The sequence below is a fragment of the Lampris incognitus genome, chromosome 7 (genome assembly GCF_029633865.1).
Source record: "Lampris incognitus isolate fLamInc1 chromosome 7, fLamInc1.hap2, whole genome shotgun sequence".
NCBI lineage: Eukaryota > Metazoa > Chordata > Actinopteri > Lampriformes > Lampridae > Lampris > Lampris incognitus.
The window spans coordinates 4776027-4791736 of record NC_079217.1 but is presented as its reverse complement, the minus strand read 5'-3'; the positions used below and the strand labels follow the sequence as shown (position 1 = coordinate 4791736).

Sequence of the window (15710 nt, the reverse complement as noted above, 5' to 3'; positions counted from 1 at the left end):
GTTGTCATATGTAGTGAGCCACCAGTACTTGCCAGAAATTCCTACAGCTCCTTTAATGTTGACATAGACCTGTTGGCAGTCTCCTTGACCAGTTTTCTCCTTGTCTTCTCATCAATTTTGTAGAGCTGTCCTGTTCTTGGTGATGTCACTGTTGTGCCATATTTTCTCCACTTGTTGATGATCGTCTTCACTGTGTTTCATGGTATATCTGATGCCTTGGAAATTCTTTTTGTAGCCCTCTCCTGGTCGATACCGTTCAACAGTGAGATCCTGTTCATGCTTTGCGAGCTCTTTGTGGCTTTTGCATTTGGATGCAACCAAGAAAACGTCAGGAAAATCCTACAGGAATGACTGAACTTTATTTTGGCTTAATCACAGTCACTATAATTGATGGCAGGTTTATAGTAACTATTATTTAACATGACTGTGAATGTGCTTGGTTAATTCTGAACACAGCCACATCTCCACTTATAAAAGGGTGTGCACACTTATGCAACAAGGTTATTGTAAGTCTTGTATTTATTTTTTTTACCCTGAAATGTTTCTTTCTTTCTTTTTTTGTTGTTGATGTTTTCCACCTTTTTTCCCCCCAATAGTACTTGGCCAATTACCCCACTCTTCTGAGCCGTCCCGGTCACTGCTCCACCCCCTTTTGTGTTCTCTGTGTCTGGTTACCCACCAAGTTATATTCCCTGTATGTGTGTACTTAAGTGGGTTACAGTAAAAAAACAGCACCCTTGAACAGGCTGGGATTTGTCTGGCAGGTATTATCCCCAGAAGCAGGACCGCCGCCCCTCATGGAAGAAAAGGTTCATGGAGGGACACCAAACCAGACCTGAGAAGGAGCAAAAAGAGGCTGAATACAAGGAGAGCTGGCCTTGCTATGCAGGCACACTACAGGGCAAGTAAGTAGTCCCAAGCTGCTATGCAGGTTGTGAAAGTGACCGATGAACATCCCAGGGGAAAGGTTATGTGCTGTTGAGTTCATAAGCGTGAGCTTTATGCATCGTCGGCATCAGGATGAGGCCATGCAGAAAAGGCAGCACGTAGAGGACAACCGGCCTTTCATGCATTCACTGAATGCTGAGGAGTGAGTTGAGACAGCAGTGTGGTACCAAGGGGGCAAATGAGCTGCCAAGTTTAAGAGGCAGGTGTGAATTCTCGGCCCCATCTGCTGATTTTTATCATTGCCAACTAAGATTTTAACGTAAAGTTTCAAACTTTGGGTTCATATGCAAGGGTCTGCTTACTGCAGTGGTTTGCATGATTGTGTGAGTTAGCATAGGACCAAAACACTGAAGACAGTTCTTGTATATTTTAATGAGCTTTGTCAATTCACGATAGTTTCCCAAGTGACTGACTTCAGCTTTACAACTCTGTTGTTCAACACAATAGTTAATCGTTGTGTTTGTTGTTGGGAGGGCCCTTATGTGTTGACTCACTTCAGCAAGCCCTCCACTCAAGTCTTCGACAGTTGATGATATTGCCCATCGTACCTCCAACTTGGTACTGTTTGTGCCCGGTCATATTAGCTAGCGTTGGCTAAATTCCACTGGTTCACACCCAGACTGATGTAGATAACCAAGTTTACTACAAGTCAACTTCAAAACTAACTGAAAAAAGTGTTTGTTTTACAATCACAATTGATGGTTTTGAATATTTACATTGCAGTTTATTTACAAAAAACACACATCAAGTCATCGCTGCTTGAGCCCACAAAAGAAGAGACGTGAACCCGATGCCGTTGTTAACAGAGCCACAACACCCAGGCAGACACGTGTGAAGAAAGGTGGGAACGGTTCATTGTGTGATTGTACATATAAACTCTCTGTGACGTGCAGGTACTCTGACAACACTATCGAGGTGCTGGAGATGTTGGACAATGACGAGAAGATTGACCTGGATTTGGTCCTGGCACTGATCCGCTATATTGTCCTCAGCGAGGAAGTAAGTTTCACCACACGTTCAAGTTATGCTGGGTGAGAAGCTGAATGTGGTGACATTTTAAGTTTTATTTTTGCCGAAGTAGATGTTTGCCCTCTGGACCGGAACGGGTTGTCCAGGTTACCGGCTGTTGGTCTTGTTAGTCTGAATTCAAACGAGGCTGAGATCAGGTTTTTCATCAATGTTTTAGGGTAGAAATTGCCATTGTCCATTCAAGCGAGCAAGGGACACAGTGAGAAGGTGAGCCCATGGGGTTCAAAAAAATCCAGCTAGAGGTGTCCAGGTGGCGTGGCGGTCTATTCCGTTGCCTGCCAACACGGGGATTGCTGGTTCGAATCCTCATGTTGCCTCCGGCTTGGTTGGGCATCCTTCCAGACACAGTTGGCGGTGTCTGCGGGTGTGAAGCCGGATGTGGGTATGTTTGCTGGTCGCTGTAGTAGCTCCTCTGGTCGGTTAGGGCGCCTGTTCAGGGGGGAGGGGGAACTTGGGGGAATAGCGGGATCGTCCCACGTGCTACGTCCCCCTGGCAAAACTCCTCACCGTCAGGTGAAAAGAAGCGGCCGGCAACTCCACAAGTATAGGAGGAGGCATGTGGTGGTCTGCAGCGCTGCCCGGATCGGCAGAGGGGGTGGAGCAGCAACCGGGACGGCTCGGAAAAGTGTGCGGTAATTGGACAGGTACAATCGGGGAGAATCGAAGATTAATAATTAAATAAATAAAGCAGAACCACAGAATTTAAAGACGCTGAATAAAAGTGTTAGGTGGTGAACATTCATAGGTAGAGCAGATGGCGAGGAAGCGGGAGCGCTGCGGGAGAGGCGGAGACAGATTGACAGGAGATGAGAGGAGATGACACTGATCCTGGCAGTGGATCTGTCCTTAATGAGTGATGGGAGCAGATGCTCTCGCAACGCGCCTCTAATTTTTTTTCCCGCTCAGGCGGTCTTTTCATTTATTTTTCATCAGTGCCGGTGGGATTTTCAGTCTCTCCGCAGGTGGAAACAAAAGCTGTCCACTTTGTAAAACTAAGTTTAATAAAACATCAGTGACACACAGCCTGCTGCTGTACGTGCATCATGAGGTTTGTTACAGGGAGGAAAATCGCGTCATGAAAATATCAGCAAAAATCATCCTTTTAATGGCAGTTACGGTGAAGTGGTGCGTGCAGTCCTTCTGTTGCTGCTAGTCTGGTAGCCGCCAGCGTCGTGCGCTCGGTACGCCCGAGGTCGGCGTGTGCCAAGCCATCAGAGCGGCGCAATGGACCGACACACAACGCAGGACCATTACAGGGCTCCATCCCCAAAAAATTTCACAGTAGCCACAATAGCCTGTGTCGCTATTCACATCAGCATAAATGTCCCTGTGGCGATCCCTGGAGGAGGAGGAGGAGGAGGAGGAGGAAGAGGGAAAACAGAATGAAGCGATGAAGCTGTAAATTAAAATGCATGATGAATAAGGGGAAAGAGAGAGCAACGTGTAAAAACACACAAAGAAGAGATGAGAGTTAACGTGAAGTGGATCTGATTTGGTATTTGTGTGTGTGTGTGTGTGTGTGTGAGAGAAGGTTTGCAGTGAAGAGTGACTAACACAGATAGACAGAATAATTGCCCCGCCGTGTTTAAAGCTGTACATCGATCAGTCACAGTGGCTTAGAGCCAGCCGGCAGGCTGGTTTGCCGTGGCGTTGTCAGTCGGCGGAGAGGAAACTAGCTGACTGGCCGTGACGGCGTTCTGAGCCCGTGTCACGGGCCCATCTGTCCGGGTTCCGACCACGATGAAGGGTTAATCATGACGCGGGGGTCTATGATTACACACCTGTGGTAATGACACGCCGCATTTGGATTCACGTCTCTTGGGCCCAACAGAATGTGTGTGTCTGATTGTGTGCTTGAAACCGTATTTTAACGCAGCCACTTGAGCCTAAATTTTTGTGCGGGCGTGTGAAATAGTTAAACGACATCTCAGTGCTCACCTTGTCGGTATTTGTTGATTTTACACGAGTGTTTGTCCGAAAATGTTTTTCTGATGAGTTGGTATGTATCAGTTTGTTTACTTATAGGCAGTAACTGTGTACTGCCTGCAGTACTGTGTACTTTGTATTGTGTACTGCCTTGCATTCCTTACACACACACACACTCATTTGGTTACCAGTGTGTGAGGGCTGGTAATGATAATTAATTTTAATCAGACGGCATGGGAGCACAGTGCCTAGGAGCTACTCCTCATCGCCACTCTTCCTCTGCAGTCACTCCTCTCAGCAACTGAAGGCACACTTTTTAAATGTAATTCAGTTTAAAGCTTAAGCAGCGTTCGAACCCGCCCGGTGTGGCGTTCGGAGTTATTTTTGTCGGAATTTAGTCCTTCGCTGATGTGAAATAACACGGCTAGAGACTTGTCAATAAAGCTGGTAGCTTTATCTGGTCTAACCTGGGCTGTACTTGTATCATTATACTGTAATGATCCCTCTTCCTTTTTTATATCTATACTTTATAGATATAAAAAAGGAAGTACCTGTGAGGAAATAGCACATCGGGATATAAGAAATTATTTGACATAAGCTGTCTCATGGGCAGCACGGTGGTTAGCGAGGTCGCCTCACAGCAAGAAGGTCCTGGGTTCGAGCCCCGGGGTAGTCCAACCTTGGGGGTCATCCCGGGTCGTCCTCTGTGTGGAGTTTGCATGTTCTCCCCGTGTCTGTGTGGGTTTCCTCCGGGGGCTCCGGTTTCCTCCCACAGTCCAAAGACATGTAGGTCAGGTGACTCGGCCACACTAAATTGTCCCTAGGTATGAATGTGTGTATGTGTGTGTGTGTGTGTCGGCCCTGGGATGGCCTGGCGGCCTGTCCAGGGTGTCTCCCCGCTTGCCTCCCAATGACTGCTGGGATAGGCTCCAGCATCCCCGCAACCCTGAGCGCAGGATAAGCGGTTTGGATCATGGATGGAAGCTGTCTTACATCACCTTGACTTAACCGTGTTCATTGTGAGCAATACAGTGAGTGAAGTACACATCTCAGTACATGAGCGGGTAAATACAAATTTCTGCACATCTCTTTTATACATACCCACCTGATTTTGAGACTTCTCTGTAGATTAGCTTCCTTCCAGCTGTCGGCCTGATCGTATGGGGGGGCCTAATGATGCTCTCATGCACATCTGCTGTGTAGACATGGGAGAGTGGAAATGTCGTTACAGTTTCTTTGTCGCTGCAATAAGCACGTACTCGTTCTCGGTATGACTTGAGTTTCATCTCCTCGTTTTTTGTTGTAAAATCTGAGCATGTTGTGATGCTGCCGCTGTCGTTGTTGAGTGGCTGTCGCCGGTGTCTACATCAAACGGCTCGCCTGCCAATCCCGGATGTTGCTGGTGGTTGGATGACTGACAGATGGCTGAACGCACTAAAAAAACCACCTCACTGGAATACCTCCAAGCCCCGTTCGCCGGCGTCATCTGTCACATGCCTTGTGTTGTCACTGCTTCCTTTTGTGGCTTTCTTTGCACTTTCCAGGTGACTAATTGGCTTTTCTTCCAGCTGAGACAATAGGCCTGTCCTCGCACTAATGAAAACAATGGCGTTTTCTTTAGCAGGAGGCTCTTCTTGTGACAGAAAAACACGAGCTTAAATACAAGAAATAAACACTGAATTTGAGGGGAAAAGTACTTGATACTAGTGAAATTATCTGTCCATGCAGCAAGATAATTTTACTGGACAAGAAATCTTAAAATAAGTTGGCTCCAGTCTAGAAATAAGTAGGCTCGGACGAGTGTTCAGATGCTTGAAATAAGAAGGAAATGCTGGTTTTTAGATCAAATTACTTAAGGTCAGACTTGCTACAGCACAGTAATAAGTGAAATACACTGGATATTAGCAAATAATTCTTAACTCAGTTTTTTGCATTCTTAATTTTAGCACACTGAAAAAGGAACAAGAAATCAAATCACTAATTTCAGAGGAAACTACTTAATACTAGTGGAGTGTGATTATTCCGTTACTTGAAACAAGCTGGCTCATCTTGAAATACGTAGGCCCAAACTTAAAACTAGTCCTGGGTCTACCCCAGAGCATACTTCTTAAAACAGGAAACTGGATTTTACTGGAATCACTACCAGGACAAGTGACATTTCTGTCAGCATTTATTGACAACTCTTTCCAATTTTGAGCAGTGAAAATCAAAGTGGCCTTTCATTTCGTGATAGGTGAAGCATGTTGGGCCATTGAATAAAAATGTATCAATATATATATATATATATATATATATATATATATATATATATATATATAAAAAGCCGTGTCATTCTTAAATCAAGCAATTGAACCTGAGTTTGTGAAACAAGTTATTTTTGCTGAAAGAGATGGGTACAAATTGCTACTCTTGCTCATGTAGCTTGTTTTAACAATAAATTACTCAATTGTAAGATTACCTGACTAATTGAGGCATAAAAGACATATTCATGATCAATTTAAGAATATACCATGAATTCAGAGATAGAAACTAGTGAATAACTTTTAAAACAAGGTAATTAATCTCATGTTTCCTGATCTAAGATTTTAAATCTTGGCAAGCGCAGAAGAATTTGCAGTGGGGCAGCAGCGCTTATTGCATGCATGGCTGCAGCGGTGTCGAGCGAAGGACGAGTCTTTGGCTTCGTCCTCCTCTTCTTTGCGAGTTCACGTCTGCGGCGGCCTCACCCGGTACCGGTGTGGGAAGATGGCAGCGCGAACTTACGTCTGCGGCGGCCTCACCCAGTGCCGTCCATGCAGCGTCTTTGTCCACGTCCGCGTCTTAAGTTTGTGTTGCCTTCGTTTGATGGCTGGGAGAGCCGGCACTGGATCGGCTGGGAGAGCTTGGTCTGCTGCGTCCTGTGGGCCCAGGGACCACGGCCCTGATCGGGCGGTCTGACAGGACGCGAAAGCCGGGCAGGCTAAACTAACTGCTAGCCCATGCAGACCGGCAGCTCCGGCAGTCGTCCTGGCTGGCGTTCCTGCCCTGGACAGGGGGATTTTTTTGGACTGTGTTGCACTGAGTGGACTGTGTTGTTAATTTTTTTCATTGTTTTGTTCTTTCTGTTTTTGTAAGTTTTTGTCGTCGTTTTGGGGAATTTTGGGACGTGTCTTTTGGTCGTACTGCTGTGTGCTGGGGAAAACAGAAGTTCCATTTCTTTTGTGTATGCAAGTACATGAAAGAAATGACAATAAGTTGTTCCTGATTCCTGATTCCTCTACCCTGGCTCTGCTCCAAGGGCTTGTGGACCGTGTTGGCTCGTCTCCGTTTTTCCTCAGACTCTCCTGGCTCCTCGTTGGTTGAGGCTTGTTTCTGCCGTTCCATCAGTCAATCAAACTTTTGTACATCACAACACAGTGTATTTTGCATGGTAGCTAAAAGAGAGAAAGAACAAACGTCAAGCATGTACCTATACACACGTTAAGAGAGTTGTGTGGTCCGGGTAGCGGAGCGGTCTATTCCGTTGCTGGCTCGGAAGAGTGGGGTAATTGGCCAGATACAATGGGGGGGGGGGGGGGATGAGAGTTGCTTGTGTTTTTATGCAAGAGGAATGTGAACCTTACTGAGATTTAAGGGTCAAGTGCATTTATGTGCCAGTGTCAGGGCAGAATACAGATACAGCTTGACTTGTCATCCAGTTGTGAAGGCCCTGCTGGTGTGGTACATACTGCTGGTGTAGTACATACTGCTGGTGTGGTACATACTGCGGGTGTGGTACATACTGCAGGTGTGCTACATACTGCTGGTGTGGTACATACTGCAGGTGTGGTACATACTGCTGGTGGTACATACTGCTGGTGGTACATACTGCTGGTGTGGTACATACTGCTGGTGTAGTACATACTGCTGGTGTGGTACATACTGCGGGTGTGCTACATACTGCTGGTGTGGTACATACTGCAGGTGTGGTACATACTGCAGTTGTAGTACATACTGCTGGTGTGGTACATACTGCGGGTGTGGTACATACTGCAGGTGTGCTACATACTGCTGGTGTGGTACATACTGCAGGTGTGGTACATACTGCAGTTGTAGTACATACTGTGGGTGTGGTACATACTGCGGGTGTGGTACATACTGCAGGTGTGGTACATACTGCAGTTGTAGTACATACTGTGGGTGTGGTACATACTGCAGGTGTAGTACATACTGTGGGTGTAGTACATACTGCGGGTGTGGTACATACTGCAGGTGTAGTACATACTGCTGGTGTGGTACATACTGCGGGTGTGGTACATACTGCTGGTTTGGTACATACTGCTGGTGTAGTACACACTGCAGTTGTAGTACATACTGCTGGTGTAGTACACACTGCAGTTGTAGTACATACTGCTGGTGTAGTACACACTGCAGTTGTAGTACATACTGCTGGTGTAGTACATACTGAAGTTGTAGTACATACTGCGGGTGTGGTACATACTGCTGGTGTGGTACATACTGCGGGTGTGGTACATACTGCTGGTGTAGTACACACTGCAGTTGTAGTGCATAATGCCGGTGTGGTACACACTGAAGTTGTAGTACATACTGCTGGTGTAGTACACACTGCAGTTGTAGTACATACTGCTGGTGTAGTACACACTGCAGTTGTAGTACATACTGCTGGTGTAGTACATACTGCTGGTGTAGTACACACTGCAGTTGTAGTACATACTGCTGGTGTAGTACACACTGCAGTTGTAGTACATACTGCTGGTGTAGTACACACTGCAGTTGTAGTACATACTGCGGGTGTGGTACATACTGCATGTCAATTTGCTGTCATGTCTTCGTCTGACAGGAAGGAGCTATCTTAGTTTTCCTGCCTGGCTGGGACAACATCAGCAGTCTCAATGACCTACTCATGGCTCAGCAGATGTTCCGATCAGGTACACACACACACACACACACACACACACACACACACACACACACACACACGCACACACACAGTAGCGCTGCTGTCTGACATCAGCAACATTGACAACAGGAAGACAGCTTGTTGAGTTTGTGATGTGATGCCTGTGTGTTTTCAGACCGGTTCGTCATCATCCCTCTTCACTCTCTGATGCCCACTGTTAACCAGACCCAGGTCAGCGTTTCTTTCTCTGCCCTTCTCTCTCCGACTCTGTCTCTGTCCCTCTTCCAGTTCATCCCCTTCCTCTTCCTGTCTCTGTTGTGTCCTCTCTCTCTCCCCCTCTGTTCTTCCCTTTCTCACCTCACTCTCTCCTCCCTGTCTGTGCCTTGTCTCTCTTGTCATTAATCTCTATCTGTCCATGTCTGTATCGCTCTCTGTCTTGCTTTTTTCTTCTCTTTTCCTGTGATAGCCCACATCATTTACTTTTCAACCCCAGCAAATGTAGACCTCATTCTTCTCTTCCTCCTTAGGTGTTCAAAAGACCCCCTCCTGGAGTCAGGAAGATTGTGATCGCAACCAACATAGCGGAAACTAGGTGTGTGTGTGTGTGTGTGCGCAGCCCAGTATCACACCAAAGCGTGTAATACACCCGCCGGTCCAACGTGTCGGTGTCACGGTTTGCCTCGCACAGGCGTGAAAAGTACACGTGTATGAAGGTGCGGTGCCAGCAGGGGGCGATGATTAACTCAATGCCAGCAACTCCCCATGGAGAAAAAGAAGTACACAGCATTTTCCAAAATCCCTCCCCAAACCCTAACCCTAACCTGCCTTCACCTCTCAATCATCGCCCCCTGCTGGCACTGCCCCTTCATACACGCGTGTACTTCTCGCACCTGAGCGAGGCAAACCGTGACACTGACACGTTGGACCGGAGGGTGTATTACATGCTTTGGCGTGACCCCGGGTTGGTGTGTGTAATACATGTGTCTGTTGTTTATGCATACTGCAAATGTCCGACATTTTTGGACACAGGATTTAATGGGCGTCACGATTTTGGGGCTAATCCCAACGCAAAACTTGAGCCACGAATGAGCGCCGTCGTTGGCTCCGGGTAGCACGTGTCTGTGCGGTGACAGGCTGTCTGTTAATAACGCACTTGCAAAACCAAACACAAATGCCCACGTGCACACAACCTGAGCAACTTAAGAACGGTGTGCACAACTGCCTGCACACTGCCTGGCACGCCAAGTACAGACACACATTTTACAAAGCGTCTTATTTTTACTACTGACGGGCATGTCTGTGTCTGCCGCAGCTCATCAGGCTTTGAAATGGACACCTGATTTTTTTTCTGTGGCACCTCTCTGCCTGCTTCATACTCTCTCCTCTCTCCTCTCTCTCTGTCTGTCTGTCTCTCTCTCTGTCTCTCTCTCTCGCAGTATCACGATAGATGACGTGGTGTATGTGATCGATGGAGGGAAGATTAAGGAGACCCATTTTGACACAAAAAACAACATCAGCACCATGGCAGCTGAGTGGGTCAGCCTGGCCAATGCCAAACAGAGGAGGGGCCGCGCTGGCAGGTGTGTGTCTGTTTGGGGTGTGCGTGCTTGTGTGTGCTTTGACATTGTGCTGTATGTATTCAGTGTGTCTGATGATGTGTTTTACAGGGAGGACTGCTCTCCCTTCCATCTGTCATTTAATCTCATCCCCTTCCATTTGCCTCATTGTCACATTAAATCCATTTAGCTTCTCCATTCCACCTCTGCTTGCTCTCTCTCTCTACTTTGTCTCTTCCCCTTCTCACACGGTCTCTCTCTCTCTCTCTCTCTCTCTCTCTCTCTCTCTCTCTCTCTCTCTCTCTCTCTCTCTCTCTCTCACACACACACACAACCTCTCTCCCTTCTGTAAGTGTTGAGGACGGCAGAGTGTCTCCAGTCTGGGCCTCATCGGAGACGTCTGCTCTGCCTTGACATCAACACGGAGCGAAGCCCAATTAGCAGGAGTCTCTAACAGCATGTGGTTTCATCCCATCGACATTAAATTAACCCCGCTGTCTCAGGGCTCACATAACGGCTGTCAATATTTGCTCCTTTTTCTTTTTTTTCCCTCCTCCTTGTTCATTCCCCTTCTGCACTTTGTGTACTCAGGGTGCGTCCGGGGAAGTGCTACCATCTATACAACGGTCTCAGGGCCAGCCTGCTGGATGCCTATCAGCTGCCTGAGATCATGAGGACGCCGCTGGAGGAGCTCTGCCTGCAGATCAAGGTTCTGTGTGTGGGTGTGTGTGTGTGTGTGTGTGTGTGTGTTTGTGTGTGCTCAGTGGGCTGTGTGTGTGCATTTGTGTTAGAATGAAAGAGAGAAGTCAAGTCAATTTTATTTGTACATCACAAATTACAAATTTGCCTCCAGGGGCTTTACAGCAACACAAGGAAAGGAAAAAGAGAACGAAAGAGAGAGATGGGTGGAGACAGGCAGGCCAAGAGAGAGGCAGAAAAGTACCAACAGACACAGTTTTGTTAGTTGAGACGAGGACAGGTTTGCTGTGGTTGGGTAACACGAGAAACAGACTGATGTGTAAGGAAGGACATGTGGACATACTGTGGGGTGAGGTGAGGACAGGCTTGTTGTGACTGGGTTGTAAGTGTGAGACGAGACCTGGGGACTGTGCAGCTGTTCTTACATCAAATCAGGCTCCTCCGTATGAGAGCGAGGGATCGCCATCCCGGGCTGACTCATGCCCCGAGCTCAGGTTCTGTCTGTCCTCTCTGACACCATAACCGCCCTCTAGATTGTTCTCCTTTTCTCCTACATGCGCCATCACTCGCTTCGGCGGCGACCTGCTTGTTAGTCTGCTCGTTTTCGCTCGTTGACACTTCCTCCCGCTCATGTTTCCCAGTTCCCCCAAGTTCCGCAGGCTAATGGAACATTTAAACCAAACTTTATCAAACTTCGCCACTGGGGCGGGGTGTGTGTGTGTGTGTGTGTGTGTGTGTGTGTGTGTGTGTGTGTGTGTGTGTGTGTGTGTGTGCGCCATGGAGCCAGCGGGTAAGAGGCGGGCTAATGCACCAGTCAGGCCTTTAAGTGCCAAAAACACTGCCAACATGCTGACATGATCACACACTGATGCGGCAGCACTCAGAAACCAGCCTTTCAGTCAGACGCTGCTATGCGTGGTGAAGTACAGGCTCAGCGTGGCTCTTAGTCAGACGCTGCTATGCATGTTGAAGTACAGGCTCAGCGTGGCTCGCTCATGCTTTCATGTCGGCCTGCTCGACATCTCTGTTAATGTAGGTCTCTCACACTCCATAAGTGCTCCCATAGAAGACAACGTTTGCATAATATCCCATCTTGTCTTGGAACCAACTCTGCCCAGCCTAGCAGAAGGAGCATATATTCACATCTGTGCCTCTACTGCTACTGCTACTACTACTGCTACTGCTGCTACCACTGCTACTACTGCTACTACTACTACTGCTGCTACTACTACTGCTACCACTGCTACTACTACTACTACTTTCAGCTACTGCCTCTATAGTTTTTTTTTTAATAGTGGTATCCGTAGCACACATGACCAAACCTCCTTCATACATGTCATATGTATTTATGGGGTCTGCATTACATTACAGTGAAAGCTGTCACAAGGAGTTTTGGATTTTTGTTGACCTTGATCGCCCCCTGTGGATAAAAGCAGCAGTTTTCCATGAAAGAATGACATCATTTCACATAAGCACTGCCTCTTTGGCTGCAACGATCTACATTCACCCTTCTGATGGTGTATTTGTTTTGAAGAGAAGAGGGAGAGATGTAGGCCTATTAGTGTTTTGGAAAAACAGGTGTTTGCAAATTGTACAGCGATGAAGGAATGTAACGTCTGTGCCGTGAATCGTTTCGTCATATTTCGCAGGGAATCCAATCCAGACTTAAACATTTATAATCATTATTAACAATATCTCATCTTCTCACTGATGGTCTCGTTTGCTTAAGTGGGTCATATCGAGGATTAAAATTAAATTGAAACAGATAAACAAATCAGTGAAAAACTTTTTGTATCAGGTTTAAAATAACCTTTAGGGGGCGTCCTGGTGGCGTGGCGGTCTATTTCGTTGCCAACCAACAACGGGGATCGCCGGTTCGAATCCCCGTGTTCCTGCTGGCTTGTTCAGGCGTCCCAACAGACACAGTTGCCCGTGTCTACGGGTGGGAAGCCGAATGTGTCTTGGTCGCTGCACTAGCGCCTCCTCTGGTCGATCGGGGCACCTGTTCAGGGGGGGTGGAGGAACTAGGTGGAATAGTGTGATCCTCCCACGTGCTAGGTCCCCCTGGTGAAACTCCTCACTGTCAGGTGAAAAGAAGCAGCTGGTGACTCCACATGTATCAGAGGAGGCATGTGGTAGTCTGCAGCCCTGCCCGGATCGGCAGAGGGGCTGGAGCAGAGACCGGGACGGCTCGGAAGAGTGGGGTAATTGGCCAAGTACAATTGGGGAGAAAAGGGGGGGGGGGATCCAAAAAAACCCCTTTAATGAGCCCCATTGGAAATAAGGTCAGTTTCCCACCTTAAGACATTACAACAGAAAGAGTACTGAAGTTATTTCAATAGCACTTAAAAATAAATGGTTACAATAAAAAAATCAAATATGTTGCGTAATTAAATAATACAAGCTCCAGAAGTACCTCGCTGTCATCGTGCCACTTATTTTTAAAACAAACTCAATGTAAGTGCAGGCATATCAGCTTTCAGATGGTAGGCATAAGAAGGAATGGAGATGTGCTGAAATATTTTGACTGATAACTCCATTGTTTCATGTATTGTCGTATTGTTGTGTTGTGATTTCTAGGTCTTGAAGTTGGGACAAATAGCAGAGTTCCTGAGGAAAGCCTTGGACCCTCCTACTGAAAAGGCAGTCGGTCTGGCCATCCAGCACCTTATAAACTTGGTGAGAGAAGGGGTGGGGGTGGGGGGTGGGGGTTGTTGAAGGGAGACCTTTTCATAACACCTCACACAGCCCTCATAGTAACCCTTCAGGTCTTTGCTTTGCCCCCGATGGTGATACTAGTAGCTGCACTGTTGTGCGGTCACCCTGAATCCCAGAGATCCATTTAGAACGAGACAGTGGACCGGTGCTGCTGGGTCCTCACCTTCTCAAACCTCTGAACAAAAAACAAGCTGGAAACTGAGTTGTAGCTCACACTGTTGTCATGTATGTTGGTGAAGGTTGTCCAGGACCTCGGTCTACCATCTCAGCTGCAACTTCGTCAAACCCACCTTCCTGCCGGGAATGCTTTACCCATTAGCATTAAAATTAGCAACTACAGAAGTGTTCACAATTTGATTATTCATTGATTAGCAGCAGAAAGTATTGAAATTTGAAGTCATAAGAAGATTTAACTATAAATATTACGACGCATCCCTCTGTCACAGCAGCAATTATAATACAAACTCTTCATGACAGTCTGGAAGTTCTCATGTACCCTGACATTTGACATTTTGCAGCAAAAAACATCACAGCTTCAATTAAACTGTAACAATAATGCACCTTCGGGGTGTCAGGGTTGCGTAGCGGTCTATTCCGTTGCCTACCAACACAGGATCGCCAGTTTGAATCCCTGTGTTACCTCCAGCTGGGTCGGGTGTCCCTACAGAGACAATTGGCCGTGTCTGCGGGTGGGAAGCCGGATGTGGGTATGTGTTCTGGTTGCTGCACTAGCGCCCCCTCTGGTTGGTTGGGGTGCCTGTTCAGGGAGGAGGGGGAACTGGGGGGAATAGCATGATCCACGTGTATCTTAGGAGGCATGTGGTAGTCTGCAGCTCTCCTCAGATCGGCGGAGGGGGTGGAGCAGTGACTGGGACGGCTCGGAAGAGTGGAGTAATTGACCAAGTACAATTGGGGAGCAAACATGGGGGGAAAAAATCCAACAAAAACAAAACAATAATGCACCTTTTTATTTCTTTGAGTAACACTACAGTGCTGAAATAACGAGTATATGATTTGGAGAGAGTGTTTTTGTGTGAATATTAGACAAGAAACCCACAGTCTAATACTGTGTGTGTGTGTGTGTGTGTGTGACATAGAATGCCCTGGATCATTCAGAGAATCTGACAGCCCTGGGTTTCCACCTGGCTCGACTACCTGTGGAGCCCCACATCGGTAAGCTGATCCTGTTCGGGGCACTGCTGGGCTGCCTCGACCCCGTGCTGACCATCGCCGCTTCACTCAGCTTCAAAGACCCTTTCTTTATACCTCTGGTAGGTCACCTGTTCATAGACATTAAAGCTCACAAAGATACCCACGCACTCTTTCACAGACGGGTCATGTTTCTGCACATGGTCATCTGGCTTTTTTCTGACTTTTTTTTCCTTCTTCTCATCTCAGTTTAACAACAACGTCAATAAGCAAGGCTCTACTCTTTTGTCATTGACTCTGACTAACAAATTTACCCGTTGAAGACTCCTCGCAGAACTTAAGATGTAAACAAGTTGCTTTTAAATGTCTCTTCCTCCCAATTTCAGGGCAAGGAGAAGCTGGCGGACATGAGGAGAAGGACCTTGTCCAGAAACTCTAAAAGTGATCACCTCACTATTGTCAACGCCTTCAAGGTGAAACATCATATTCAGAATTTTCTACAATTTTCTATCATTGTTGATTAGCCAGCCGTGTAATCTGACCATCTCTCACCTGACCATGTCCAGGGCTGGGAGGAGGCGAAGCAGCGTGGTGCCAGATGTAAAATGGATTACTGCTGGGACAACTTTCTTTCAGACAATACACTCCAGGTAAGTCCATGGGACCAGGTTTTGACAGCTTACCTAAATGGGAGCGTTGATCTTGATGAATTACCACGTGGCCAGCACTCGGGAGGCTTCAGAAGTTAACTCCACCACTCCACCAGTTTTATAAGAAAAGCAAATGTAAAAAGTTGAGTTGACTGC

The 15710-nt window shown here is 47.1% G+C and overlaps 1 protein-coding gene across 1 annotated transcript in view; it reads left to right on the top strand.

The window, feature by feature from the left end:
• The window catches only part of dhx36 (DEAH (Asp-Glu-Ala-His) box polypeptide 36), a 37427-nt gene that overhangs the window by 16352 nt on the left and 5365 nt on the right, over positions 1 to 15710 (top strand). Inside the window, exons 11-21 of the mRNA XM_056283084.1 lie at positions 765 to 905; positions 1842 to 1947; positions 8723 to 8810; positions 8958 to 9013; positions 9310 to 9374; positions 10219 to 10362; positions 10930 to 11047; positions 13618 to 13716; positions 14853 to 15026; positions 15291 to 15377; positions 15471 to 15554. Coding sequence (XP_056139059.1) covers positions 765 to 905; positions 1842 to 1947; positions 8723 to 8810; positions 8958 to 9013; positions 9310 to 9374; positions 10219 to 10362; positions 10930 to 11047; positions 13618 to 13716; positions 14853 to 15026; positions 15291 to 15377; positions 15471 to 15554 — 1162 coding nt within the window. The remainder of the gene's footprint in view (positions 1 to 764; positions 906 to 1841; positions 1948 to 8722; positions 8811 to 8957; positions 9014 to 9309; positions 9375 to 10218; positions 10363 to 10929; positions 11048 to 13617; positions 13717 to 14852; positions 15027 to 15290; positions 15378 to 15470; positions 15555 to 15710) is intronic.